This window comes from Kryptolebias marmoratus, linkage group LG11 (assembly GCF_001649575.2).
Source record: "Kryptolebias marmoratus isolate JLee-2015 linkage group LG11, ASM164957v2, whole genome shotgun sequence".
Classification (NCBI taxonomy): Eukaryota; Metazoa; Chordata; class Actinopteri; order Cyprinodontiformes; family Rivulidae; genus Kryptolebias; species Kryptolebias marmoratus.
The window spans coordinates 25,832,186-25,859,754 of NC_051440.1; the positions used below are offsets into that span (position 1 = coordinate 25,832,186).

General features: G+C 40.1%; 1 protein-coding gene across 2 annotated transcripts in view; it reads left to right on the forward strand.

Moving 5' to 3' along the window:
- The window catches only part of necab2 (N-terminal EF-hand calcium binding protein 2), a 97,843-nt gene that overhangs the window by 20,459 nt on the left and 49,815 nt on the right, over positions 1-27,569 (forward strand). For both annotated transcript variants that reach the window (XM_017434667.3, XM_017434666.3), the window contains exons 3-5: positions 13,632-13,740; positions 16,429-16,454; positions 16,590-16,687. In XM_017434667.3, the coding sequence (XP_017290156.1) occupies positions 13,632-13,740; positions 16,429-16,454; positions 16,590-16,687 (233 nt within the window). The remainder of the gene's footprint in view (positions 1-13,631; positions 13,741-16,428; positions 16,455-16,589; positions 16,688-27,569) is intronic.

The window sequence follows — 27,569 nt, forward strand, 5'->3', positions numbered from 1 at the left end:
GGTCGCTGCTCCTGCACGCTCCCGGCATTCTGATGTTAACAGGAAGTGACGTCACGTGTCTTCTTCCTGAGTTATTTGAGGTTATTTTGTATTCCACGCTACACAAACCCACAAAGAAGAGACTCGACCACAGAAACGGTGGCGAATCACTTTAGAAACAATAAATATTGGGTTAAAGTTGCAGGAAAGTTTCGATTTCGCGGGGTTTGCTTGATTTTGCAATAATAGTTGCGATCGCAACATCGCGAAATCCTGGAGGGTCTGATCAATAGTTATTACCTTATCAGTCATAGAGCACGGAGGATGGTCTTTTTTAATCATTTATAAAATAGCTTTTTAAAAAACAATATAAGATATGAAAGAATGCTACATTAGCTAAACTAAAAGCTACACTTTTGGACCACTTAGTGCTGTTTTCTCCACAGACATGGTCTGCATTAATATGCAAATGTAATTCAAAGGTTTACTCGACTCTAAGCGGACCGATCCATGCAGGCGCCACAGCACCACCCTCATTAATACGGTCCATCTACGCTCCGCGCTCAAACATTTGCGTAACACGCTGTTAAGGCCAGTTAGACAATTTAGAAAAGTGTTACCATTTATTTATTTATTTTATACAGGAGCTGACTTTTTATCTGTTTGCATAAAAAAAGCTGGTTGGAACAAAGTTAGTCATGGTGGGAGCTGAACTTGAGGTGCTGCTGTGATGACTAATCAGGCCTTGTTGTTTAATGGATATTAGTGACTCATTTATATTTAGTCCTTCCAGTTGGAAATAAAAAAAACAACCCTGTGTGGAAGCAGTTAGTGGAAAAAATTGACACAACTTGTTTTATTTTTCTTCTGAACGGATGAAGTGGCATCAGAAGGTAATTGGACACAGAGAACCGGAGCGTCGAGCTGTCTGTAAGGGTTGGATAAACACTGAAGTGTTTGTTTGCTGTTAGATCATCATATTTCTGTGTTACAGCCTGAAACAAATCATGGCGTCACCAGGCCTGAAATATATATATATTTTTAAGCCTGTATCTCTGAAGACTCGCAGAGTGTCATCCACGCTGTGGAGATTATGTGCATCTGACTGGAAGCTTCTCATCACTTTTCAGCCCATCGACTTTACTCAGACAGGCAGTGAGTAAAGGGCAACTTCTTCTCTTTTTACATTCATATTTGTTCATTTCTGAGAGGATGTCATGAAGAAACAAAGTGGAGGATGAAAGCTGTAAGAAGAATTAAAACCTTTAGGCAGTATTGTGGTCTAACCAGCATTCTGCTCTTATTAAGTTGGTGTTTTTCATGCTATTAACGACTGATGTTGCTGCAGCCGTTTGGATAATTCTTCAGAAATCTGCATTTTTACTGCTAAACTAATTCGGCATGCTGTAGACCGAAGGATTCTGGACCAAACAGGACAATGAACCCAAACACAGCAGAACAGAACGGTCCAGAACCAGAACCTCAGAGAGCTGAGCAGAAACCAATGAGCTGGAGAAACGCTGGAAAGAAGAGTGGGCCAACTCAGTTCTTGACTCAGGATTTGCAGGTCTTGTATATTTAATTGACTCGGAACTGACCTGAGACTTGTTCCCACTCTTTGTGTCGATTAAATGACAGTCATACAGAAAATGATTACTGAGATTTTCAGTTTTTGTTTTGATTAACAAACACGATGGAATCTGTTTTTTGTACATTTGAGGCTAAATTTGAATAATTTTGGAACTTGGTAAAGACCAGATCTTTTCATGTCCTCATACATAAAACCTCAGTTTATCCTTTTTCAGTTCTATCTTTTTCCCTGACTGTAAGTTAAAAAGGGTTAAACTTCTGATTAAAATTTCACTGAACTGATGAGAGAATTTCTGTTAGTTTGGTCTGGATGACACGGATCAACAAAACTCTTCATAACAGTCTTCTTTTTAGCGTAAACGTGGAACGGTTGCCACATCTAAACAGTTTATTTTTGTGATCGTATCACAATAATCTGAGCTTCAAATCATTTTATTCCCCATTTTGTTTTATTTCTGCATATTTTCTTTATGTTTTTGTGGACATATTAATAATTTTTGCAGCTCTCAATCACTGAAAGGTTCATGTTTATTTATCAGTTCGCTCAGACTTCCTCGGGTAAATTCTTCCAGCCTTTTTGTCTTTTAAATCAAACGAAAGCTTTTTGCTCAGAGCAGCCTGTCATATCTGTGCACCGTGGGTGGCCACTAATCAAACTTTATTTTCCTCCTGACAGATTTATCGTTTAGCAGCAGAAGTGCTTGTTGTCAAACCTGCATGTAGAACACTTTGGCCAAAACTTTACAAGAAAAAAGTATTAAAAGGAAAAGGTTCCACCTAAAGTAATGTCCCCACAGCTGCACAAGTTGGAGCACATTTAAATTTTCTTCCTATCTAAAGTTACAGCAGCTGGGCTGTAAAATTTCAGAGGAAATCAATTAAAAACCTGACGGAGTGGCTTAATTTTTTAAACTAAGAGACTCTTCACAGCTCAGTGACAACAAATCTGTTTACACATTGATAAAATCTGGACAGGTTCCCCTGTGGCAGGCTTGTTAAAGGCATCAGGGCGCGGCGTAATAACATTAACAGAAACCTCGTGTAGCACGCCGGCGTGCTATTATCTCCCATGGAAACGCCATCATGCAGTTGTAGGGAACTCTAGATAACACTAGCTGAGGTTATGTGTCGAACAAGAAGCATTAAACCCAGATGAGGTGTGTCCGAAGGGCTTCAGATGGTGCGATATGCAGAGGAGGCATCATCCTCACAGGTGCTCCGACATGCTGCTATTATCTGCCATCACCGAGGATTACTCATCATTAGGACGGACCCACAGTCACTCCTGAACTTCACAAATACGCATCATCTCCACACCCACGCTGCTCTAATAATATTATTATGTTCAGGCAGCAGATTGATGATGATTACACATCATTCCACTCTGAGACAGAAAACAGAGAAACCCGACTGATGAACGTTTATTGGAACTCATCTTTTCACCCAGGCAGAAAGCTTGGAGAATTATTCTCACCAGGCGTCCAGCTGTCGCCGTGGAGACGAAGAGAGGAGCTTCTCCTCCTCATTAAAGCAAATGATGATAAACATTTTGATTTTATTAAGAATCGGGAGAAACACAAAGCAGATGTTACTGTAAACTGTCGGCTTAAAGGCTCATCCTTTCCTGAGGCTCATTTTCTAAATCTTTCATTTTGATGATGCAGAAGCAAAAACTTGAGTCTTGGATCGAGTCAAAACTTAACAACTTTTATACTCAACTTAATAAAAAAACTTGACTTGAACTTAACACTTTTAGCTAAATACTTTTCTTAGGCAAGAGTACATCATGTCAAAAGGAAAGAGTTGTTACTAAAACCTTTCTTGAATCAATAAATATTTAATTTTCCAACTAAAATTAAACACTCCTGACTTTGGACTCAACCTGGGACTCGTAAGTCTTGATTTTGGACCGGGACATTTTAACTTCGGACTTTTGAGACGTCTCTACTGTGGACTCGAGCCGGGACTCGAGCTGCACGTTTCGTCTCGGGTCGTTGTGTTAGAAGTGGTTTGGACCAAGATGCTTCCTTCAGATTTGTTGTATTATATTATTATATTTCGATTTTTCCCTGATTTGAAGTAATAACATTCAAGCTTTTAATGTCTCCAGGTTGTTTTCTTTTGATTGTCGTCAACATTAATGAGTTTATTTTAAGTGGCAACACCTGAAGGTGGAAGCAGCCGAAAAAACATTTAAAACTAAAGCTGTTAATTCCTCTACTTTGCTTTTGAAAAGTTACCAAATCAAAATTTTACTTCAAGGCTCCTTTTTAAGTGTTTTTTCTTAGTTCTCTTTTTAACAAATGTCAAATTAGGTATTTATTCAGTCTATATTAGTTTTATTTAGATTTTAGATGTTTTAACTTGCATGACCCTTTTTAAAGTTTGCTTTATTTCTCACTTATACATGAAAAATGTGACTTTTTTGCTTCTTCAAAGCAAAATGACTTCAGATTTTAGAGATTTTTGTGAGCAGTGGGGGTGAAATCAGCGTTTTGAGTCTGTCAGGTTTTCATCAGCTCGGTGCTTTAAAAGTGTCGGACTTTGGGAAAGCTGGGAGTGAAAAGACGAGCCGACAGACGGACACTTAACTTCCCAACCTGCAGTAAAAGCAGCGCAGTTTGCAGCTCGAGGGGCCGACTTTTTCCAGCTTTTGATCCGGAGAAGCAGAAAATGAGCAAAGAGAGGGGTTCACCGCAAAAAGGTTCCTGCTTTAAATTCAAGGCCTAACATTCCTTCAGGAATGCTTGTCGCCCGCCCGCGTTTTAGACCGGAAAACTAAAACTAACATCCAGCCATTTTTGTGTTCAGTTCAGCTAGCTGAGGCTGCCATCTTGAATCAGGTTGGCTCCAAAAGTTAATCAGTGGAAGCCAAATTATCAATGATTAATTCCTGGAAGTTTTATTAAAATGAAATATTTTGCTAACAAACATGGCAACATTTTAATCTCAGACTGCTGTTGGGGGTCAGGCTCAGCTACTACCAGACATTTGTGTTTGTCTGATTGTATAAACATGGCAGAACAAACCTCTGACTTCCTGTTCGCGGTCCTGGTTTTCCGCATGAAAAATAATGTTCCTGTGGTCGTTTTGCCGTTTTCCTCCATCTAAAACCTGTTTGAATGGTCGGTCATCAGCTGTTCGTTATTTGTTGCAAAATGTTTTGAGTTTCTTTGCTTTTAATGGTGTTAGTTTGACCTATCAGGAGGACGTTAGAGATAAAGGAAGGAAGGTTTGTAGAAAACTGGAGTAAATTCTTGGTTTAAGCAAAAAAACAAAACAAAACAAAATTGGTTGTTTATTAGGTGTGCAGCTTTTGATTCACTCGCTCACAAACTCTTCCTCTGACTTTAACAACAGCTGACGTGCAAAAATCATCTTTGGGGGGAAATGTGGAGAAGAAAAACCCGCTCAAATCTCTTAACGCTTCTGATGGAAGGAGACGAAGATGCAGAGCAAGCAGTGATTGAACCAAGTGGAGAAAAATTTAACTATCGTTCGTTTATTACGAGCAAAACAAAACCAAGAAATGAGCAGAAGTGCAGGATGTGTGTGTGTTGTGTACAAATGGAGAAAGCATATTCTAAACCCAAAAGGAGGGTCAGTTCACCCTCATCTTGTTTCCATGACGACCATTCATGCAGAGTCCCAAAAAATGATGATTAAACTATAGAACGATGGAGAGATGAGCAACTGCAGGAGGAAAACGAAGAGCAAACATTGTTGCATTTAAAAATACACTTGATGGATTATTTTAGGACCTTTTTTTTCAATAATTAGACTTCGTCAGGACCTTGTAGGGACCAAAGTCTGGTCTGAATGCAGCAGAACATCTTTTAGTCGGGTTTAGGGTTAGGATGGGAGTCGAGGTTTGGTGTTGGATTGATGTTAGGCTACAGAAACAAATGGAAGTCAATATAATGTCATAATAAGGGTAGGAACATGAATTGTGAAGTTCTTGCAGAGTTTCTTCTGTTTGTGGCGTCCAGCAGGGAGAAAAGCAGCACTAATTGCCGTTCTGTAATCTGCAGAGACAAAAGACGGATAAACGTGACGTGATTACCGTTTTTGTTTCTCCTGCACTCGGCGCTGTGCTCCGGAGGATAAAACCTCCCTCCACGTGCTGATTTGTCTCTTTGTCCACAGGAAACGTCTGTAAAGGGTACAATCTGCATTAAGGATGAAGTTGTGAAGCGTCTCTTCTCACGTTAACAAAAGCAGAATTAAATCTGAACTTCTCCTGTCATTAACAGGCATTCCTGCGTTTTCCCCTAATCTGCTCCTTGGTGGATGTAATGTAATTATATCTTCTTTTTTTGTCATGATTGGCTAAACAAAAAGGGATTTTGATGGGATTATTATTTTTCTGCAGTGTTTAGGAAACTGATGCCGTTGATTAAAGAAGTGGTCTGTAAAGGCCAACCTGTTGAAGTGGTCCTAATCTACATAATGTGATTAATTTATTCATTTAACATTTTATTAGGAGTGGTAACCTTCAGTCAAAAGATTTTGTATTACAAGTCATGGGAGCTGGTTTTAAGAACTTATTGTGTCAAATCAAATACTTTGAGTCTTCCCTGCTTACATATAAGTGTTTTGTGTTGATTTTGACATTTGAACAGTTTAATAACTCCAAGAAACAGACGTTACCTGCTGGTTATGATAATATCTAGAAGGGATGTGATGTCTTTTGGAGACTGCGACTCAAACCTGCAAGAAAATCTGCAAATTTTCTGTTTCAGTCTCTCTGAGCTCTGAGTGTTGGGACCGTTTTATGAGGCCAAGTTTTTAAATTGCACAGATTATTTCCACGTTTACTATTTAATCTGCTGAATACACTGTAGAAATTAAGTTAGTCAGATCTGAACCAGTTTATTATTATTAAAATGTAAATTTTGGACCTGGTTGGAGATGTCCGTGGCAAATCTGTAAATGTTAAAGGAAATTTGTTGCGCGTAATATTAGAAAATGTTCAAAATTCAAGTGACAAGACTGCAAACGATTCCCAGCCCAGTGGGACACCGGCTTTAATGACTCGGAGCGTTTTTATTCAAGATGTCCCACTTTATTGTACGTAGCTGGTTTGTTTTTGTCTCTAGTATTCAGGAGGGTAATTGTCAGCTTAGAATAAGTGGGAAATAAACAGCATCTGGTTTTTTTTTAGTTTCTTTTTCCTTTAAAACCAAACTGTAATTAAATTGTATCCATTACGCCCCTAGAATTAAATTGAGATAAAAAAAAGTACAAACTATGTGACTTCAAGTACTTTTTTCTGAGCTGAACAAAAACACTGCAGCACAATAAAACTGTCTGTAGGGTTTAGGTTTCCTGCTCAGTTTGTTGTAAAATATATATGTAGAGAGAAAAACAAAAAGATACTAATCAGATGCATAGAAGTGTTTGTGTTTATGTTTGAATTTGAGTAAAAAAAAAAAAGAAAGAAGGAGTTTGTTTCTCTTTGTTTTGTGCAACACGGAGACTTGGAGACGCAGCATTAAAGCTGCTTCAGGCAGATTAAACCCAGAACTCTGTAAGGAAACAACTCCGTCTAAACTCCCATGATGCATTTGGTCGGATGTTTAATCGACTGGTAAGCGCAGGAACAATGTGTGACCTTCAGATTTAAACTGGGCTTTAAAAAAGGAGGATGCTTCAGTCTGTACCTCCATAAATCATTCAGAGGACGTTTGTTTTTTCATTGATTCATTTTACAGAACTTGCATTGTAAAGTTTACAAATCACCTTTTTTAAATAAGTAGAAACCATTTGGAGAAAATGTTTATTTTCTTTTGCTGTTTTAATGGATGAGTCCCCATCTATTAATGGATAAATGAGGGGAAAAAAGTCTTTTGTTGGTACTTTTTAAAAGAAAAGATGTAAATGGTGCACACAAGGCAGAAAAGCCCAGTTCAGGTGTCTGTAACACAATTTGGGTTTAATGCACTGATTGATGTATCTGACCTGATTTTTGGACCGTTTCAACCTACTTTACCAGTTTGAGGATTTCTCAGGAAAAAGCCTAAATGTGGGACATAACCTGTCTCACCTAAACCAAGATATTTTAGAAAAATGGGTTAATTTGTTAAGTTGAATATGAAGTCAGAAGCCACATAAAATCAGAAATGGGATGCACGTTTTTTTTTTTTTTTTGCCTTTTTCAGACCTGAGAACTTCCTAAAAATGTTTGTTTTATACGGTTATCCAAATTCTTAATTGTTTTCCTATGAGCAGTCAGTGTCTTACCTGTTTGTCGAGGAACGTATCGGATCAGTGGAGGGAGATGTTGGGCAACATGCAGGTTATCTGGTTCATGTGAACGTAAAGTATTAAAAATGTAACCTTTGCTTAAATCTCTACAAAAAACTAAACTGACTCCCCAATACATAAATAATAAACCTGTATTAAAATATAGAAAAATGAGCAGTAATCAAAGTAGAGTAAGGAGCTTCCTGTGAGGAGATGTAATCGTTTTATTTAGCTGCTGTTGGATTTTTGCAAACAGAAGCAGATGTGGTTCTGACTGAGACATCTGTTCTTTGTACAAACATGACACTTTCCATAAAAAGTAATAACTTGTTTTGCTTCGCCTCACCTGTTTTTTTGCAAGCCGTCCTGCCAGAAACCGTCGGCTGTCTAAATTAATCCAACATAAAGAAGAACGAACCAACGGGGAGCTGCTCTCTGCAGTCAGTATCTCCAGGCGTCTGTTTCTCCTCCGTCTCTCTGCTGTCGTGCTTCATGGCCCGAGGGGAAAAAAACAACTCGACTCGGGTAGTTTTACAGACAACGAGCTAAGATTTGATGTGGTAGTAGCTGAGAGTTGTCTCCAACATTTTCTCTAAGCTCCAACAGATTGCACAAGATCTCCGTTTAAAACCAAAATCTCGCATGAACCACAGGACAGATTTTAATGAAACCTTTAAAGTAATCAGATGTGCAGTAACAACTGATTAGAGGGAGGGTGGCTCTCAATCAGAGGGTCGGGGGTTCGATTCCCAGCCCCCGAAGCATGGTGAAGTGTCATTGGGCAAGATGCTGAACCCTCCACCGCCTCTGATCTGTGTATCGATTTATGAGTGAGAATATAAAGTAGTGTATTTAGAATAGAAAGCTGTGTGCAGAACCTGGAGAGGTTAAGGCGATGTATATAAGCACGCACCATTTACCAATAACCTTTGGAGTCAATCCAGTTCAAACTTCAAATAAAAACTTTGTCATTTGAAGAGTCTATTTGCAGAACTTGACAAATGGCCAGAATAACAGAAAAGGTGCAGGGTTTTCAGACCTCAAATGATGCAAAGAAAGACAAACATTTGGTTTTAGTAGTATTTTTACTCAGGGAAGAGATCAGAGATAAATATCTGGTGGTTTTACCCCTCCTTCATGTATCAGTCTTCCACTTCATGGCTTGTGAACATCTTCCATCCAGCTTCATCTTCATCACATTCCAGAGGTTCTCGTGGGGTTCAGGTCTGGAGACCGGGTCCGGATCTAATGGTCCTTCATCCACACCTGAACCCCGCTGAAAACCTCACTGCGTCCCTCTGCCAGTGAAACCAAATCTGAACCTTCTTTTCCCCACTTTTAGGAATGGTCAGCTTGTATTTATTTTTTATTTCCATTACTTCTTGCTGTTGCAGCTGCTCATTTCGGTCAGATTAATGATGACTACAGCTGTGGCCTTTAGACTTTTGGTTCAGGTGATCATTAGGTTGAATGAAGTGTCCTTGTGTTGGAATTCAGCAGACACTGGAACTGAACGGCTGTCAAACATGTAGAGATGCTGATTTCAGAAAAATTAGCAGTTTTAGTTTGTTCAAAATCTGCATTTTCTATTTTTTTATGAAGAAAATTAAGGCGTGTTCCTTGATAGGCTTGCTGATTTATCACTAAATTTAGAGATGAATTGATTGCATTGAGATTAAGATATCTTTTTGATTTGAAGATTTCATGATCTTCAATGAACTTGAAGAATGAAAAATAATTTAAAGAAGCTGAAATGTGTGGCGCTTTTTGCGTTTTTGGAGGAGAAACCACACGGAGAACAAAGCTCCTGGAGTCTCGGTTTGTTTGTTGACATTTTATTGATGTTCTGAAGTCCGGATCTCTGACATTTAAAACCGAAGGCGGCAGTATTTGTGTTCTGCTGAATATCGTGTTTGAGAGCAGAAATACGGTTCAGGTTTTGGGAAAATCAAAGTGGAGGAGAGAACCCGATGCATCAGGGGAACTGAGCCCTGAGTCATGATGAAACTGTTTAAACAGTGTCTGTGACAAAAAAAACAACTTGTACACGAAGCTGAATGTAAGTCGCAGGTGGGTTTAAGGACATATTTGTTCCTGAGAAGTGAAGTGGATGCACAGTTGTTTCACACTGAAAGGTTGCACCAGCTTCTCCTGGCCTGCATCTCATCTCCTCCCTGCTGCTTTACTGTACGTTTTGTCAGAGTGGGTCATTTCCTTTGCAGTGAAATGATTTCCCTCAGCGGAGCCGTTTGGACGGCAGAATAAAGATCATTTCAGCAAATGGTGCCGGTCGGCGTTGGGGCTCAGAGGAGACTGGATGTCGTTGCATCACCTCCTCTCTGTTGGTGACTTGTGTGATTTCTGAGCAGAGTGCTTACTTGAGTTGTACATTATTTATCGTGGGGGGGAATACTGGCTGCAGAAGCTGAAATTATCCGTGGATGTTGCTCAGCAGCAGATCATATTAGGAGATAACAAAAAGGAAAAGCTCCCCAGCAGAGAAGCAGGATGTGACACATTACACATGTGAGTAGCTGCTGTGCAAAAAGAAGCATGAAAGATGTGGAATATAGGTCAAGAACCAGGCAGGTTTTTGTCAGATGTGTAATTTGAAATGGGGTTAGCATGCTGTCTGCTTTGTTTGAGCAGTGTGTTATCAGAGTATCCCTAAGTGGGTCTAACTGGGCTGAAGGAAAAATGGGTCATTGCTGCTTTAAACACCAGTTCACTCCGTGTGACAGAGGCAGGTTAGAAATATGTCTGAATACACGTTTGGTGGACAGGCCCAAGCCCACACTGGAATGATTATTGTGAATATGCAAACACAGAAAGGGCATTTTGGGAGCTCCCAAGTGGCTTTTTTTCTAACTCTTGAGATGCCATCTTTGTTTCCATGTGGGATGGCCAAAACTGTCATCATAGACCCACCTCTATTCTAACCTACGATCCCAAACGTGACACGCATAACATCTTACATGCTGTTTAGAGTTGGGCTTTTTTATTTGTTTTTTTACCGGATCTTTTATGCTGTAGTCTTTCTGTGACCGTCTTCAATTTGTTCCACCAACAGCTTTCTGTTGGATGCTACGGTGAACAGAGTGCCTGGCTAACGTTAGCAATTTCAGGTCGTTTGTCTGTGAAAAAATACACGGGCTAATGTTAGCTGGGTCTGCATTTGAGTGGAGTATAACTTGTTATCTGCCTCAGTGTTGGTATAGAATGTATTTTATTGTTTTACCTGATTCTGACTGCAGCTCAGTGCTAGGCTGAGGGTCGGAGCCGGAGGGGCACCTCTACACCATGAAGCCGAAGGTGTTTTAATCACGCTGGCCGTGCACCCTCCTTTGCACGATTTAATCTTATTTCAAGTGTTGCACTGAGCCGGCCGGTCATTCCTTTAATTAAAGTTAAGCCACACTTTAAATCGCCGCTGCACACTGCCCACTTCCTGCAGATTCTTCTTCGTTAGTGTTCAGCATAGTCTTCCAGTCGATGGAACGGGTATTGAAACTAGGAATCAAAATTTTAAAATGTAAACAATTCAGGAAGAATTGGAACATTAGTCCAGGTTCCAATCGATTGTCGAGACTTGATGCCCAACCCTAATCCTTTATTACTTCAACAGACGAGCCTGATGGCTGTTAATGTTACATTAAATACAACAAAAACCCTTATTACACCAAATATTCTCAGGCCAAAAAGGTTTTATCACTTTTTTGAATTGTCGTCAATACAAATACTGCAGAAAACTACATTATAAATCAGGTATACATTTAAAATAAATGGTGGTAAATGGGTGCAGCGCTGTAAACGTTGTGAGAAAAACCCTTTCCTCCCGCTGTCCCTCCCTGGATTCTGGGCCTGAAATTGTCCAAAATGTCACGTATTCAGACTAAAACACATCCCAGTCATCACTGTCCTGCACCTCTGTGGTCTTATAGTTTAATGTGACACAGTTCATGAGAATAATTATAGAAACAAGGAAGAAAAACAGTGCTTTGGGTCGTAGAGATGCTGTAAATCTCAGAAGTAGCACCTCAGAAGTCACACCTTCTGTTGCAGAGAGGTTATATTACAAAAAACGGAGAAAATAGTGTGGTGCTTTTTTTAAACACGCCACACATCTGAGAGGAAGCTTCCACTGTCTTTTTCTTTAAGAAGCTGCTCAAAGAGAGCTGGATAAAAGATGCTGAGCGTAATGGGGAGTAAAATATAAAAAGAGAGGGGGAGGAGGCGGGCTAAGAGCCGAAGAGAGCTCCCGAAAGCTTTTTGACTTTTGAAAACCAAGCTTCTTGTTACGAGTGTTGGTCAAAACTTGGTGCCAGTAAGTGCAGCTCCGAAGTGTTCTTAAAAAACAGGAAGTGTGTAGCAGGCAAAGAATGATAAAAGAATGAATGTTTGATGTTCACACGAGGGAAGAACATGTTCTTCCCTGCGACGGGGAGAAGACAAGAGCAGCGCATTTAAATCTGCAGTCCTGCTGCTTCGCTGGTTCCTCGGAGCTCTGCAGTGCTCCCAGAGCTCAACCTGCTGCATCCAGTCAGCCACACTTAAAGACGAACACACTTTGAGGGCAGGCGGATTAATATTTGATATCTAGCTTTGCATCATGTAGGGAGACGGGCCGACAGCGTAAATACAGAAAGGAGACAACAGCAGAAGAAACCTCTGCTGCTGCACGGCTACCGTCAAACACCACAAACAAACCTCTTACTGTTTGTAAGTGACACTAATAATTCAGTGTATCATCTTTTGTGGGGGCTGCCAGGGTGGGTACGATGTGGGCAACGAAATGTTGTCGCTGGTTGCTTGGTTGCAAACACTTTAACCCGTCCCCGTTCTGCTTTGGACCAAGGATCCAGGACCAAAACTCGTGTCCAATCGTGGCTTAATGTCTGCAGGAACTTTTGCAGCTTTTAGGTTTATACAGTATAATGATCATGCTGCATATTTTTGCAAACAGGAAAAAAAAGGCTCATTTTTAGACCTGTTGGGATTATCTGAGTCTAAACTTTGTCGCAAACGCCTCTTTTAGTGACTCAAAGATGCCTTTTTCTTGTCCTTGACAGTTCGGTTGCCGACACGCGAAATCAGATTTTGCTGAAGTTGCGCCTCACCTTTACATCGGAGGGGGTTGCAGGGGAATCTGCTTACTGTCAGCAGACGTTACATAAGAGGGCCAGAAACCTGGCTGGTTATCGGTGCATCCTTTAAGTTTGAAACATGATCACCGGATTACTACCCAGACGGGCCGAGGAGCGTGTCGGATCGATTCCACTGCAGCTGCAACCTCCTGCATGTCTGCACATTTGGAGGGATGAGAGGAGGGAAAACTAAAGCTATTTTAAATGAAAGATCATTTTTAAGAGTAGAAGCGCTGCTGTCTGTAGCTACAGAGGTGCTGAGAAGTTTGACTGAGGGTGAAGTGCTGCTGTGTCTGCAGGTCAATAATAGAGGAGAGAAGTGGATTGATTTCTGCAGATCTTTATCAGTTCAACAAAAGAACTCAACTCCATCTGCTTATTAGGACAAAGAAACCAGAGAAAATGCTTTTTGCTGCTGGGAAAAAAGAAAAATGAAGAAATGTCAGACATTTTTTTTGCTCATTTGTTGTCTCAAATGCTGATTAAAACAAACAAACTGTAAATTTCTCACCTGATCCTTTGTCATTTACAAGAAGACATTATAAATTGATGTAGAAAAGGTGAATTAGAGGTAAGAAAATGAATAATCTTTTCCAGATGTTTTAAGAGATGAAACTCGCTCCTCCAGATGATTTAATCTTGACGCATATTTGTTTTTTTTGTTTCTGACAGATGATGGGAAGCTGTCTCTGGATGAGTTCCAGGCGTTCTTCTCTGACGGCACGCTGAACGAGGAGGAGCTGGAGAAGCTGTTTCACACCATCGACTCTGATAACACCAGGTCAGCACCGTCACAAACCTGCGTGGACTTTAGAGATGTGTGCACGTGTGTGTGATGACTTTAGTTTTTAATCATATTTTAGCTGTGAACTCATCCGGATGTGTTTCTGTTTTGAGTTTGTGTGAATGTATGAGATAGAATTTCGTGGTTCAGGTTACCTTTTTGCCCTAAAGCCTTTCAGCGTAAAGGGATAGTATATTTTTAGAAATGGAGTAGCTGTAAGCTGTTAGTATCTTACCTGCAGCATATTATCAGTTTAAGAAAAAAAAAATAGATGGAAATTACATTTAAATTCATGCCGTCCTGATTAGTAATTCTCCAAACTTTGATAACTCCGATGGCTGTTTGCTGCAGGATACTGACCGTTCATATCTACATCCTAAACCAGAAACGGACAACTTTATCTCCTCCCCATTAATCTCTAATTTTGTGCACTGCAGTCATGTTGCACAGCTGAGTCAGATGTGAAGGACTTGGTTTGTTGCCTTCATGTGTCGAACATTCTCCTCCTCCTCCAAACACTTTGATAAACTCATCAGAGGATATCCTGATGTTTTTTTTTGCAGTTTTGTGAGATATTAAAAAACTACTCCTTGCTGCTCCATTCTTGACGTTTAAATCTTGGTAAAAAGTCCTTGTTGTCCTTGGAAAGCAAAGCTGCTCTGTATTTCTGTGTATTTAAACAATGTTCAAAGTAAAAGCAGAGATTTTGGATTTGCGTGCAGAATGATTTATATCTGATTTCTCGTTGACCTTCTGAAGGCTAAATGAGGGTAAAAAATAAATTAAACTGAAGTGATTTTAGATGAACACATTTATCTATAATTATATTTGTGATTCAATATGTTGACACTGAGAAAATGAACATTTTAGCTCATCACAGAAATGATTATCTTCAGTTTAAAATCAAAACATCTGCATTAAAGGAAACATACACCTTAAAGATGTTTTTCTTTGCATTTAAATAACTTAATTCAGAATGGTCACCAGTTATGTGTCAATTATGCGAGTTGCACAACAAAGAAATAAAATAGAATAAAATAAAATCTACATCCATTGATTTTCTTTTACCTGCTTCTCCTTTCCGGGTCGCGGGGAGCTGGTACCCATCTCCACCGGTGTCCATCCTGTCAGCATCAGTTTTTAAAACACGGAAACATTTTAGAAAATCTGTGAACCTTATTCATAAAAAAATAAAATGTCTCTATATTTATGAATAAATATTTCTGTTGTTCTTTGTTTTGTTTTGTTTTTATCTTGGATTTGCAGAACACAAGATGTCAAATTGATTTTTTCTCTACATTCACTTCCTTTGTTACCCATTTTCATCCTCTTCTTTTTTTCTTAATCTTTGTGGCGTTCCTCATCGTGTCGTTCAGGACGTTAACCTCTCTGCAGCTTCTTTCCTTTTTTTTTCTTTTACTGACTTCATTAAATCAATGCATTGAGCTTTTATTATCCGCTAATCTGCAATAATACGTGTGCTGACACAGTGAGATCTGAATAATCAAAAGTTAGACTGTTAGTTTGCAGAACCTCTGAGTCCTGCAGAGCCTGGAATAAAACGAAGCCGAGCAGAACAAAAGCTGACCTGTGATAGTTGGAGCAGGTTGGACGTGTAAATCCTCCTCCAGGCTCAGCCTTTTGTCACTTTATCTGCCTTTAAATCAGCGTAGGGAGTGGAGCGTTGGGGTGTCCTCACTGCAGCAGCAGTGAACTGGACTCTGCAGAATCGGCACGTGGCAGCAGATAAACTTATTGATTGATTAAGTCGCAGCAGAAATGAGGATTTAAGTGTTTTCTGTTGGAAGCAGGAAGTTGATGGATGGAGAAGAGGCTCTGAGCGGGCAGTCTGCTCTGGTTTCCCCTCACTTCCCTTCGGCTTTATTGCCTTTTCAGTCAATTTTCTGAGCTTTCTGTCTCTTTTTGTGTCACGATCTTCAAGCTTTCATTCAGCTGCCACTCTGCCTTTCACCCGGCTGTCCTCATCCTCTCCACACGTCACTCACTCCTGCTCTTAAATCTTCACTGCACATCTCTGTCTGCCTGTATTTTCCTTCACATTCTACTGAAGGAGCTGAGAGTAAGAAATCTCAGGTAATTTAGCTCCAGTTCAGTAAATTTGTCTCCCAAATACAGGAGACCAGGCAGCACCTTTTGGAGGAGTCGTCATCAGTGCACTGAAGAAATCTGGACTTCTTTATTTCAGTCTTGAAGATGTTTTCCTTCTCATTTAAGGTCAACTTTGTGCCTCTTGTTTCCTTCATTTGGAAACATAATGGTGCACGCTGAATGGACAGTTTATATAAAAACGATGTCATACAGTACAGTATTTGGAATATTTCCTGCTTGTTCTCAACATTATTCCAGTTTTAATGTTCAGAGTTTAATATTGCAGTAAAGAGATAGACATAAGTGGTGCTTCTGCCTTTTCACCTCATCGTTTTCATTTTTTATCCATCTTTTGGCCGCATCAGTCATCAGAGAAAAATCTTGATCACAGTCGTAAAATAAAACGGCTAAACAAAGAGTTTAAATCTGGGGAACTGAATGAAAGTATTGGTGATTCAGATCTCTTCCTGCCTGCTGAACTTTGACTCTTTTATTGGATGTATTTATGTAAATTCACATGTTTCTGACTCCTCTTTCTCTGACCTTTCCCTTCCTGCCGTCTGCTGACTGTGACAGTAATGTAGACACGAAGGAACTCTGTGGTAAGTGGACAACAAACACATCTCTGTGGTTAAACCCTCGGATCTTCTTTTTCTTCTTGATTTTAAATGAAATGAATCCAGCTACTTTAAAACCTTTGCAAAGTGGTTAGTGACTGTGTGTGTGTGTGTACACAGACTACTTTGCCAAACACATGGGAGAATATGAGGGCGTTCTGGCCTCCTTGGAAACACTCAACCTTTCCATCCTTAAAGCCATGGATTTCACCAAAAAGGTAGGAATGAGTGTTTGTTAAAGGAGTAAATGAGCTGCAACGGCAAAATATAAACAAAAGTGTTACAATAAATTTCAGAAGTCATTCAGCATTTGTTCATGCTGCTTTTTGACAAACTAAAACTAAACTTAGATCCAAGCAGGTAAAATATTTGAACTTTCTCACTTTACTGGGAGCAGTTTTAGTTGCCGAACAGCTGAAACCTAAAACACTTCTGTCAGAAAGTAAATTCATGTTTTATGTTTTTTCTCTTGTTGAAACAAAGTCCAGTTTTGGACGACCTGTCCTGCACGAGCAGAGCGACGTGTCCACCTGTAAAACCAGAGCAGATCAGGTGGAAGGATGGTGTCTGTTGGCTGGAATCTGTTTAATCCTGCAGAATAACAGTGTGTCAGCTTGTCCTAGGCTCACTGATTCTGTGTGTGTGTGTGTGTGTGTGTGTGTGTGTGTGTGTCAGCTGGAGGACAGTATTATGTTATCCCAGTTTTCCCAGTGTTATTTATAGCAGCTGGTCCACAGCCACACCTCCTTTATTCACATTTGAGCATTTATGTCTGTATCTCTGTCCTCCAGCTTCTTCTTTGTCTGTTAGCTTCCGACCATTCAGTTGCTCACAAACACACACACACACACACACACACTTTCCTCCCTGACACACAACCTCTGTCTAGTTTCTCTCTAATGAACACCCATTGTTTAATCAATCAGCCCAAAGTCTCTCTTGTTCTGCTGCTGTATCACTTGTGCTCTCTTCTTCTTCTTCTTCTTAGTCTCATTCACACAGTTTGTATCTCTCAATCTCACACACACACACACACACACACGCACGCACACACGCTCATTAGAAGGTTTTTTGTATGAAGTGAAGAGGAGCTCTGACAGGATTTTGCTGCCAAAGCAGTTCCAGTGCCAGTTCAGAGATACTTTTTATTTTATTTTAAATAAAACAAACAAAACCAGCTTATTGTATTCCAAATCCAAAGATCTACATAACTTGAACAACTTTTATTTGTAAAGCTTTGATCTTCTTAGTAGTTGATTTTTAGTTTCTGCTGCACACGAGAAAAATAATCTTTCTACGTCGCAAAATTTATCTTTTTCCAACAACATGACATTTTAATGTGATTAGATTATAAATGCTGTTTTAAACATTAAAAGTTTGTGAACACTTTTTACAACGCCAGCTAACATTTCAAATCCAACGATGTAAATATAGCAAACGACTCTTAAACATCATTATTAGGGCATAAAATATAAAAGCTGGCGGGTAGTATTAGGAGACAATAACCTTTATAGACGTATAAACAGCTTTGATAGCTTGAGATGTTTGTTACACACATGATTCATGGCACATCAGCAGCTGTCATGTCTTCGAATGCAGTGAAGGATTTTAATAGGCTATCTGTGGGATGGAGACTTCATATAAATTAAAAGTGCTTCTTGCTGCTCCATCAGCTTTGATTAGGACGTTTCAGTTTTAATTGAGGCACACATCATACTGTGGGCGGCACGGTGCTGCAGTGGTCCTCCGGGCCTTTCTGTGCGTTTACATGTTTTCGCCGTGCACGCGTGGCAAAAACATGCATGATAGGTTCGGAGGTAACTCTAGGTGTGAGTGGTTGTTTGTCTTGCGACCTGTCCAGGTTGTCCTCTGTCTCTTGCACTGTAACAGCTGGAGACGGACACCGGCCCCCCTCGAACCAGCAGGAGAAAGTAGTTAAAAAAGAAAAAAGTGGATGTGTGGCTCATCGTATTGTCCTTATCTTCGGATGAAGCTCTAATCTTCATGTGGAACACCCTGATGGCCCAGAGGCTTTGGGTAATTGTTGAATTCAGAAGTCTATCTGGCTTTAAAGTTAATTGTGACAAATCTGCTTTTAGGACTCAGTTAATCTGTCAGAGTGACTACCCTTCCTATAGATGGTTGGGATTAACCAATAAAGGGAAGGTCCGGGGTTTTGAATGATTTTCTGATGGCCTCAGACAATCTAGAGCACCAACAGATTAATTTAATCTACATTCTCAGAACTTATTTCACCTCAAAGGCACTATGCAAAGGAAAAAGTCCAATATCCAGTTAGTCATGTATTCAGAGGGGGTCAGTTTGTCCTCCAGCTTTCTGCAGCACACCTAAGGAAACCCTCAGGAAACCCAAGCCAACCCTAACTGTAGAATTTATCAGAAAGGAAAGTCTTAAAAGCAGCAGAAACAGAAACTGGAAGCTGGAGCCTGAGGGACTGAGAGCTCTGCCTCCTGTTCTACTTTTAGAAACTCTAGGAACCACGAGTAAACCTGCAGTCTTAAAGCAAATCCTATAAATTCAAACTCGCTGCTCTGACCACCTTTATAGATTTGGACATGATGTTAAACCTTTTTTTTCTGTACAGGAGTTCCTTTCAGTTTGTGATGTTGAATCATTGTCCTGCTGGGGAAGACTATATCATTTGTGTGAATGCAAGAAACCAGTGTTCCTCATTAAAACATCCCAGTGTAAGAACTTAACTGGCATCGTTCGCTGGGTTTAATGTCGGGGATGACATGGTGACTGCTCAGGCTCTTGAAGACCGTCGGAGCGTCTGCAGAGCAGTGAGAGGTAATCTAGAAATTACCAGACGAGCTTCAAGCTGGTCATTACGGCTGGATTCACTTAATGCATGTGTCAATTCCTGCAGATAAACTGTCCAGTTTTAATCTCCCGTGCTCAGATTTTTTTTTCATATTTAGGTGACACTGAATGTTTCATGCTCAGCCGGCTCCAGTTTCAAATGTCGAGCTGAGGCTTATCAGCTCTGCAGAAAAAGGTCCTGAGTGGACTAAGAGCTGAAAAAATGGGAGGAAGAGTCCATAAGCCACTGGGCTAATGCCTGCATACGTTTCAATTTTAGTTTGTGTAACCGAATCACCAGTCTGTCTGTCCTCCTGTCATTCAGTCAGAATCAAAATGAACATTAATCCTCCATATTACGGATCTTTTTATAAGAAAGAAGTGGAATTAAAAGAGGTGTTCAGGTGTCTTTCATGTAAAAAAACGGTAGAAAATGTCCAAACGGGGGCAAAGTGGGTGGTTAAAAGACAGAGCGTGATATTAGTGTGAGCAGAAGGCTGCAGCCGGAGTCCTGATCATTTTAGAGCCCAGTGAGAATTGATTACTTCACATCCACCTCGATGAATCCAGACAGAAGTGATGAGGGAGAGGGGAGGGCGGTAGTTTCACTCAGCAGTTCCCCACTCTACTGTACAAAAAGGAGGGTTTCTTTTCTGTAAAGATTGGAAAAGAAAATGGGTCTCCAGACTAAACAAGTGAAATTTAAACCGCAGCAGCGTTGGCTCTGTGACTCAACGAGAGACGGGATGAATGAAATCACTGGTAATAAGGTGTCGGAACAGTCTTCTGTCCCATTCCTTTTCACTAGAAAGAGTTTCTGTAGCTGTAAAAGCTGCATCTGAGCAGATTGTTATACCAACGCTGCACTGATACACCGTGGGTCACCGTCACTCATTAAACCCCCGTTCCTGTTCCCAGAGGAGGAACCAACACTAATAAATCATGCAGATGTGATATTTTCATTCTCTTAATGCAGTATTCATTATTTTGACTGTCAGGAAATCGCTGCCCATCTCAACAGTCTCTTGAGTTGCTGCGTATAAGCTGCTCTTAAAGTGATTAATGAAATTAAATCACCTCTGGCCTTTCATCAAATCTGTCACCTGTAATTATCCAGCCGATGCATAAACAAAACTGATTTATGAAAATGGCAACAGCTCCAAACAGGAGGGCTGTCCTGTGTGGAGTTTTAGTTTTCTTTACATATGAAGGCGGTTTTGAGATTTTAAACGTTAACGGATGCTTACTAAATAAGTTTACCATTTTTAATGTAAGTATTTTATTACAACGAAACAGTTTCTCTTCCTGTAGCTTTCAGGCGACGGGCGGTCCGGAGGTAACTTCGACTTTATGACTCCGCGCTTTCTGCACGTCACGACTTCGTCTCATTGTTGGCATCAAGGTTACTTCAAGTTGCTACGGTGACAGCCGTGGAGGTCGAAAACTTTGGGGGCCGTTGTCATGGATACAGCTCCAGTTGATGTTGGGACTGTTTGCTAGAATAAAAAGGATGGCAGAGTTTTGTCTTTGTGGACGCGTCTCGTTCGTGAAGCGGGACTGCTGCCTTTTTTTTCTGGTTTCGTATTTTAGTTTTACTAATTATGATCCATGTCAAAGGTTTAGATTTATTAATGAGTGGGAATCGTTGAGGACAAAAGATGAAGATGGAGATGAGTTTGTTTGGCTGTGTTCATATTCTTAGGCTCCATCACTAAACGACTTAAAAAGAGTAAAATCCACAGGGATGGTTTAAAATTGTTTCAAGTATTTTATGTTATTTTTTTCATCCTAAAAGCTTTGATGGCACTACCGGAGTCAGAAGTGGATCCAGAAAACAATTTTAATTGGCTCTCCAGTAGGTGGAGATAAAAAACAAGTCGTCCTCCCACGAGATGTTTGCCTCCGTGTGTGTTAGACAAGGAGTTGATGCAGGTAACGAAAAGGAAAGAGGAAGAATTCATTAAGCGCCTGTCTCATCTCATAAAAAGGCTGCATTTAATGAGCTTCTCTTGTTAGCATTTTATACTTTAAGCTGCCATACGCGCCAGTTCTGAACGCAAACAGCTTTTCTCAGGATAAAATGTTGTTTAAACACATCATGAAGAAATAACATTGTTCCTGTGGGTGACTTTCATCAGAGCATCATTGTCCTCTTCAGGCCCCAAATCATGGCTGCCGCCTCCTCTTTCTCTGTGAAGATTAAGGCGAAGGGGATCATGGAGGTATTTCTGTCTGTACACAACAGCATCTGTAGAGGAGGAAGAGGAGTGGAAGATTGATGGAGGAGATGAAGGAAACGAGAAGGGCTAAGAGGAAGAAAGAGGATGTGTGGAAGATTTATGGAAGGAGAAAATTAACTGTAAACACCTCAGTTTACAGTTAGTCTTCAGGGTATATTTACACAGCAGTCATCATTTATTGAATTCTTTTTGCATCAAGATGTGCAAATATTCAGCACACCAAAAAGACATGATTGTATTTATGTTGATGTTAAAGTTTAACTAACGGCCTTCAGCTTTCAGCTTTAGGGGAACAAGTTTAATTTCTAAACGCTAAACACACAAAATCAAAACAAATACTCTTTCTACAGCGACGGGACAATATTTTTATTTTTATTGAGCCAAAGCTGCTATTAAAGCATCAAGAGAATAATAAAACCAAATATTGCAGCAATTTTTAAAATGAAACCACATAAATTGCATCTGATGTCAAAATGAAGCGTGAATGCTGAACGGTTTCTGAAAATGCTGATTGTGGAAAAAAAGCCAAAAGTAGCAGATTACTAGCTAAAAGCAGCAGTGAGTTGGTCCTTTTGGCTAAAAGCTAAAATGAGCAACAGTCTAGCTAAAAGCTAAACGTAGCATATTAAGACCAAAATAAAGCAGTTAACAGAAACCGATTTCAGAGAACAGTTTTTCTGAAGGAGCTGAAGCGATCTCAATGTATTTCTGAATAAAGTTAAATATTTTGAGAAGTCTGAAAGTTACAAAAATCAAAAGTCAGAGCCTCCATCTGCTGAACAAGCTGATTGTTTTGATTTATAAATGGAAATGCAAAGAAATGTACAGGAGAAAAAAAAGACCCAAAAACAGAAACAATATGTTCAGACTATAACTTTAAAATCAATAATTAGGTTATGGGAAATACCTTTTTTGTATTTTTATCTTTTGCTGCTCAGTTCATGCCCTGAATGCGCTAAAACTAAATTTGAATAAAAGATGAACTGGGATTAAAAAACCTAAAAGTCCAGTAAAACGAAGTATTAATATTCTGAGATAACCCATCAGAGGATTCCAGTCGGACACATTCAGTAAATCACTGGATTTATTAGTCACTCATTTATTATTAAATGAAAGTTGTTGTTTTTTTTCCCCTCTCTTTGGTCCAATGTGCTTCAGTGATGCGGTTACCGTGGTAACAGCAAGTGCAGCTGAATCCTGCAGGAAACCCAGAAGAAGAGCAGCGTGCACGTGCGTGTGTGTGTGTGGGTGTGTGAGAAAGAGAGAAATACTAAAACGGTCTCATGAGTTGAACTGTTGAGCCGGTCGCAGTTCGGTGCATCTTAAACTCTTTCTGTTTGTTTGTTTGATTTTTAAACCTAAGAAATAAAAACCAACTCATGCTTGTAAACTTTGGGATGCATACAGCAAACTTTTTCTTTGTTTTCTGTTCATATTTCGAAAATATTTCTATATTATTGTCAATGTTTTGTTAATTCTTTGGCCTGTTCTTTAAACAGATGAACCACATGGAAGGACTCTATTATATACAATTATTATTATTTGTAGCTTTAAGTTATTGTATTGTTCCTTTTTTTTAAAATAAGAATTGTGTAACGAATGCATATCATGTCATCTAATTAGAAAAGAGTTGTAGGTGCCTTGAATTAAATCTTGGAAATCAAACAAGCTCTCATGCGATCTGTTAGTGCTCAGGATATGTGTTGGTGATGATTCTCAGCTACTACCACACCAAGTTTTGGCTCAATATCTGTAAAGTTGGTTGATTTATAGCGTTTTGTGTTTGGCTGTGGTGGCCACGGTGGCTTCAAAAGTTTATCATCTAATGAGCTAATCCCAAACAGACACGGCAAAAACATTATTACCTGTCTTTCGATAATAATCTAACAATTTACAGTAACCAAATCAAAGTTATCTGCTTTCATTTGTTTTTATACAAGATCACATTTGGCACTATGTTTTGTAGAATAAAGCAGAAAAATGTTCCTTTAATGTATCTGAGAACAACCCGGTGATTTATCAGTTAAATATGTTTAACATGAAGCTCTTATTAAAATAAACTCTGCAGCAACTTAATGGTCAACTAAAAAGTACAGTTTTTATTCCGTCACCAACTCTGAATTACATGCAACATATGTCTAAATTCTTCATGCATGTAGGATTAAAAAACAGAATCCATAGAAAATGAATCTTAAATAACTGATTACAGCTAATAAACATGGCTTTGCTTAAAAATGTGGTTCAAAGCTGTGTGTATTTTATGCCAAACCCTGATTATTATTTGTTGTATTTTTACTTCTTACTCAGATTAAATGTTTGCAGCTGACTCACGCAGACAATGAAATGACTAAAATGTCACACAGAAGAAGCAGCAGCCTAATTTCAAAAATAGTTCTTTAAAAATGTCTCATTAAAAGACATTAAAGAGAAATTACCGTTTTTGCATCACTAAGTGGAGCTAACCCCTGCGCTAAGTGCACCCTTCAGCCTTTAGTGACTGCAGGTCACAGCCTCCGTGGTAACCATGGTAACAGATCTAAAAGTAAAAGAAGGAGGCAGTAGGGATAAGAGACAAGTGATGGACTTTTATAATAAAGTGAAGTCAGGGTGAGGGACAAGCCGAACAGAGGCGGTGGGGGCAGAGGAAGAGGAAGAGGAGGAAAACTGAAGGACAGAAGCGGGTACTCGGTGGGTGGAGGAGTGAAAGATGGAGGTCGGACGTGTCAAGAGGAAGAGGTGACGGAGGTCGGAGACGAGGCTTCACATCTTTCTCATGGCTGCCGTTGCCTCTTGGCTGCTCTATCGAGACTGATTACATGGTTTTCATTTTAGCGTTCGGCTGGCGAGCGATACATCACACGTTTAACTGCTGCGCGACATTTTATGCTAACATTTCCGTTCCTTTAGTTTTATGGTCACTGCCACGTCCAGTTGTCTGTAAAGTAACGTGTTGTCCTTTTGACATGAAGGTCAGAAATCACTGGAATTATCCAGCGTTGGGAAGGAGCGGCAGGATCCCATCAATAAACTGCCTCCGTACTGTAACCGAAGCAGCAAACATTGTTTTAACACCAGCCCTGTTTTCTAGCCTACTTTCGGGTCTTGGAGTGTAATTACAGCACTGGCAGCATGTTTCTGCAATAAGCCTGTCTCCTTTCCCATGAAACGCCTCTCACTGTTTTGTCAGAGCTGCTGGGCGTCACACGGTGTTGCACGAGGAATGGTTAAGGTATTTAACATGTACAGTCGAGTGAAAGTTTAAAGAATGTAATTAAAGCCAAACTATAGTTTGTTTATTGTGACCAAGTAATTTTTGTGTCCAAGCTGAAACCGTTACCATGTCTACCAGCAAGTAAACTTGGAAAAAAAAAAGGTTTTATAGAAGAATAACCTTGTAAAGTCCTCTGTTTCAATGCTGCCAGTCGGACACAACCCAAAATATCGTCACCACATCAGCTGTTAGGGTCAACAGCACCTGCTGGGAGAAGCATAGGTGGAGCCGCTGCTTCCCCAGTTTCTAAAGTGGGGGTGCAAACTTGTGCTTTTGCATTTCTACTTGTTTTAACTTAAGATGCTATCACTCTGCACATCTTTATGTGAGCGCTGTGATTGGCCACAGAAATCAGAAAGTCATAAAAGCTTAAATTGTGATTTCTACCATTCACTATAATCTGAGAACCCATCACTTGTTCCACTGCTGTCTAACAAAGACTTTTGTGCTCATTGATAACTCAACAGTTGCTTCTTGTGATGAAATATTTCTGGTGATGGTTCATCATAGCATTGAAGCTAAAATCACTTGGGTTTATCTGTAAGAAATCATCAGTGTTGATGGCACAGCGGCATTTGAAACTCTGGTAATGAGCTTCGGTGGGTAGATTCTCTGCTCGTCTCCTGTCAAAGTGCTGCTGTTCTGTCCAAAGTGGACGGATGGCTCAACCGGGGATGCAGCTGACGGACTTGGATGTCAATGATTTGAGTTTGAGAGAGTGGCTGTGCTGGCAGAGTGTGCGTTGTGTCGACCGAGGTAACACCCAGAGCATGAATAATGCAGGGAGTGAGAAAGATGTGGAATGGAGGGATGCGTGGATAATTGGGTGAAAGGAGAGCACGGAGACAGTGAAAATCCACTTAGGGATTTAAAATGGAGTTCAGGGAATGAAAGAGTAAAAAAACACAAATGAACCAGAAAGCTCAACACCTCCCTCATGTCTTCTGCCATTTTGTCTTTATTCACTTCCTTTCACCTCTCCTCTCCATCCTCTTGCTCCTTCCTTCGGTTTCTGTCCCTTCCTCCCTTCCGTCATCCTCGTCTCCCTGGCTGTGGTTTGATGAAGCTGGCGAGCTTTCTGAAGAGTTTGTGTGTTTCTGAAGCCTGTTTGTGTTTCTGAAGCCTGTTTGTGTGCTCGCCTTCTGTTTAGAAACAAACTCGGGCACGCTGCCTCCTGTTAACCACCTCCACACTTCCACTTTCACTTCCTCCAGTTAAATCTTTCTAATTAACCAAATGTTTGGATTATCTTCAGCTTTTTATAGCTCCTCTCAGCCCTGACAGCAAACACAAATGCCCTTATGTTCATACGTTTCTGGAGAAAGAAAAAAAAACTTACACGGTCCAAAAAAATCAAATAAAATGTATTTATATTGCACAATTAAAAACAACTGCTGCTGGCTGACGTGCTGCACACAGAACATAAGAATAATTAAAAATAGGATAAGACGTAAAATAAAACCATTAAAATGATGCACAGATCTACAGGATCTGGAGGGTGCATAAGGCTGCAGGAGGTCAGACAAATATAAAGGATCCTGTCCATTCAGGGCCTTAAAGGTCAACAATAAACTTTAAAATCAATTCCCCGGAACCCAGCACCGGGGAGAGATGTTCACGCTCTTTGGTTTGTGTTAAAAGACGAGCTGCAGCCCGGCTGACACCAACAGACAGAGTTACAGTAATAAAAACTGGAACCACCCCTTCAGTCATTAAAGGATAAAAACGATTTCACTTTAAATAAAAGTCTCATTTATAAAAAGAATCGCTTTACTACAGAACTGATCTTCTCAAGGTTAGAATATAAATTAAATATCACCCCTAGATTTTACAAACTGCTTCAAGCTTTTCAGATCTGTAGGAAAAGCACCGCAGCTTCCACTGGGACCAAAAATCATAACTTCAGATTTATTTTTATTGAAATTTAGAACGTTTTGAAGCCATCCAAGCTTTGACCTCAGTGAGGCAGTCAAACCATGGGCTTAGTGATGAAGAATGATTGCTGTTCAATTTTAGATAGATCCAAATTTTCTAAAGATGGAGCCAAAGGGGAGCATGTTGATGGAAAATAAAATGGTTCCAAGAAAAGATCCTTGGGGAACTCCACATGCGAAGAGAGCAGAGGACTTACAGAGAAACTGCTGTCAGACCAGTAAGATCTGAACCAGTCTGGTACAATAAGGCTTACGCATTAAAACACCCCTGTTACTTTTTCCGTTAAAAGTTTTTGTCCATTATCTTGTTGCACAGTTTTGAAATAACAATTGCAAATTATATGTGGCTTGATCCGGAATGGTGAGCGAAGACTTTTGGTAGCTTCAAACCCTAGACTGCTCTCTGCTTTAGTGACACACTCCAGCTGGTTAAGATGATGATGTACAACTGTGAGACAGAAATCAGCATCTCTACATGTTTGACAGCCGTTCCATTCCAAGGACACCTCATTCGACTCAATGAGGTACTGATCAGGTGATCACCTGAACCAAATCTTAACAAGGAAATGTCTAAAAACCACTGCTGTGGTCATCATTAACCTTCGGCAGTAAGACCAGTTGGAAGGCGAAAACAGTGTTAGTAATATAGTAATAACGCAAAAGTAATTGAATCGGGGTCTTGTTCACGAATGAGGGAAAAATGGAGCGGGAGATCGACAGGCGGATTGGTGCAGCGTCTGCAGTGAAGCGGGCGCTGTACCGATCTGTCGTGGTGAAGAGAGAGCTGAGCCAAAAAGCGAAGCTCTCGATTTACCGGTCGATCTACGTTCCT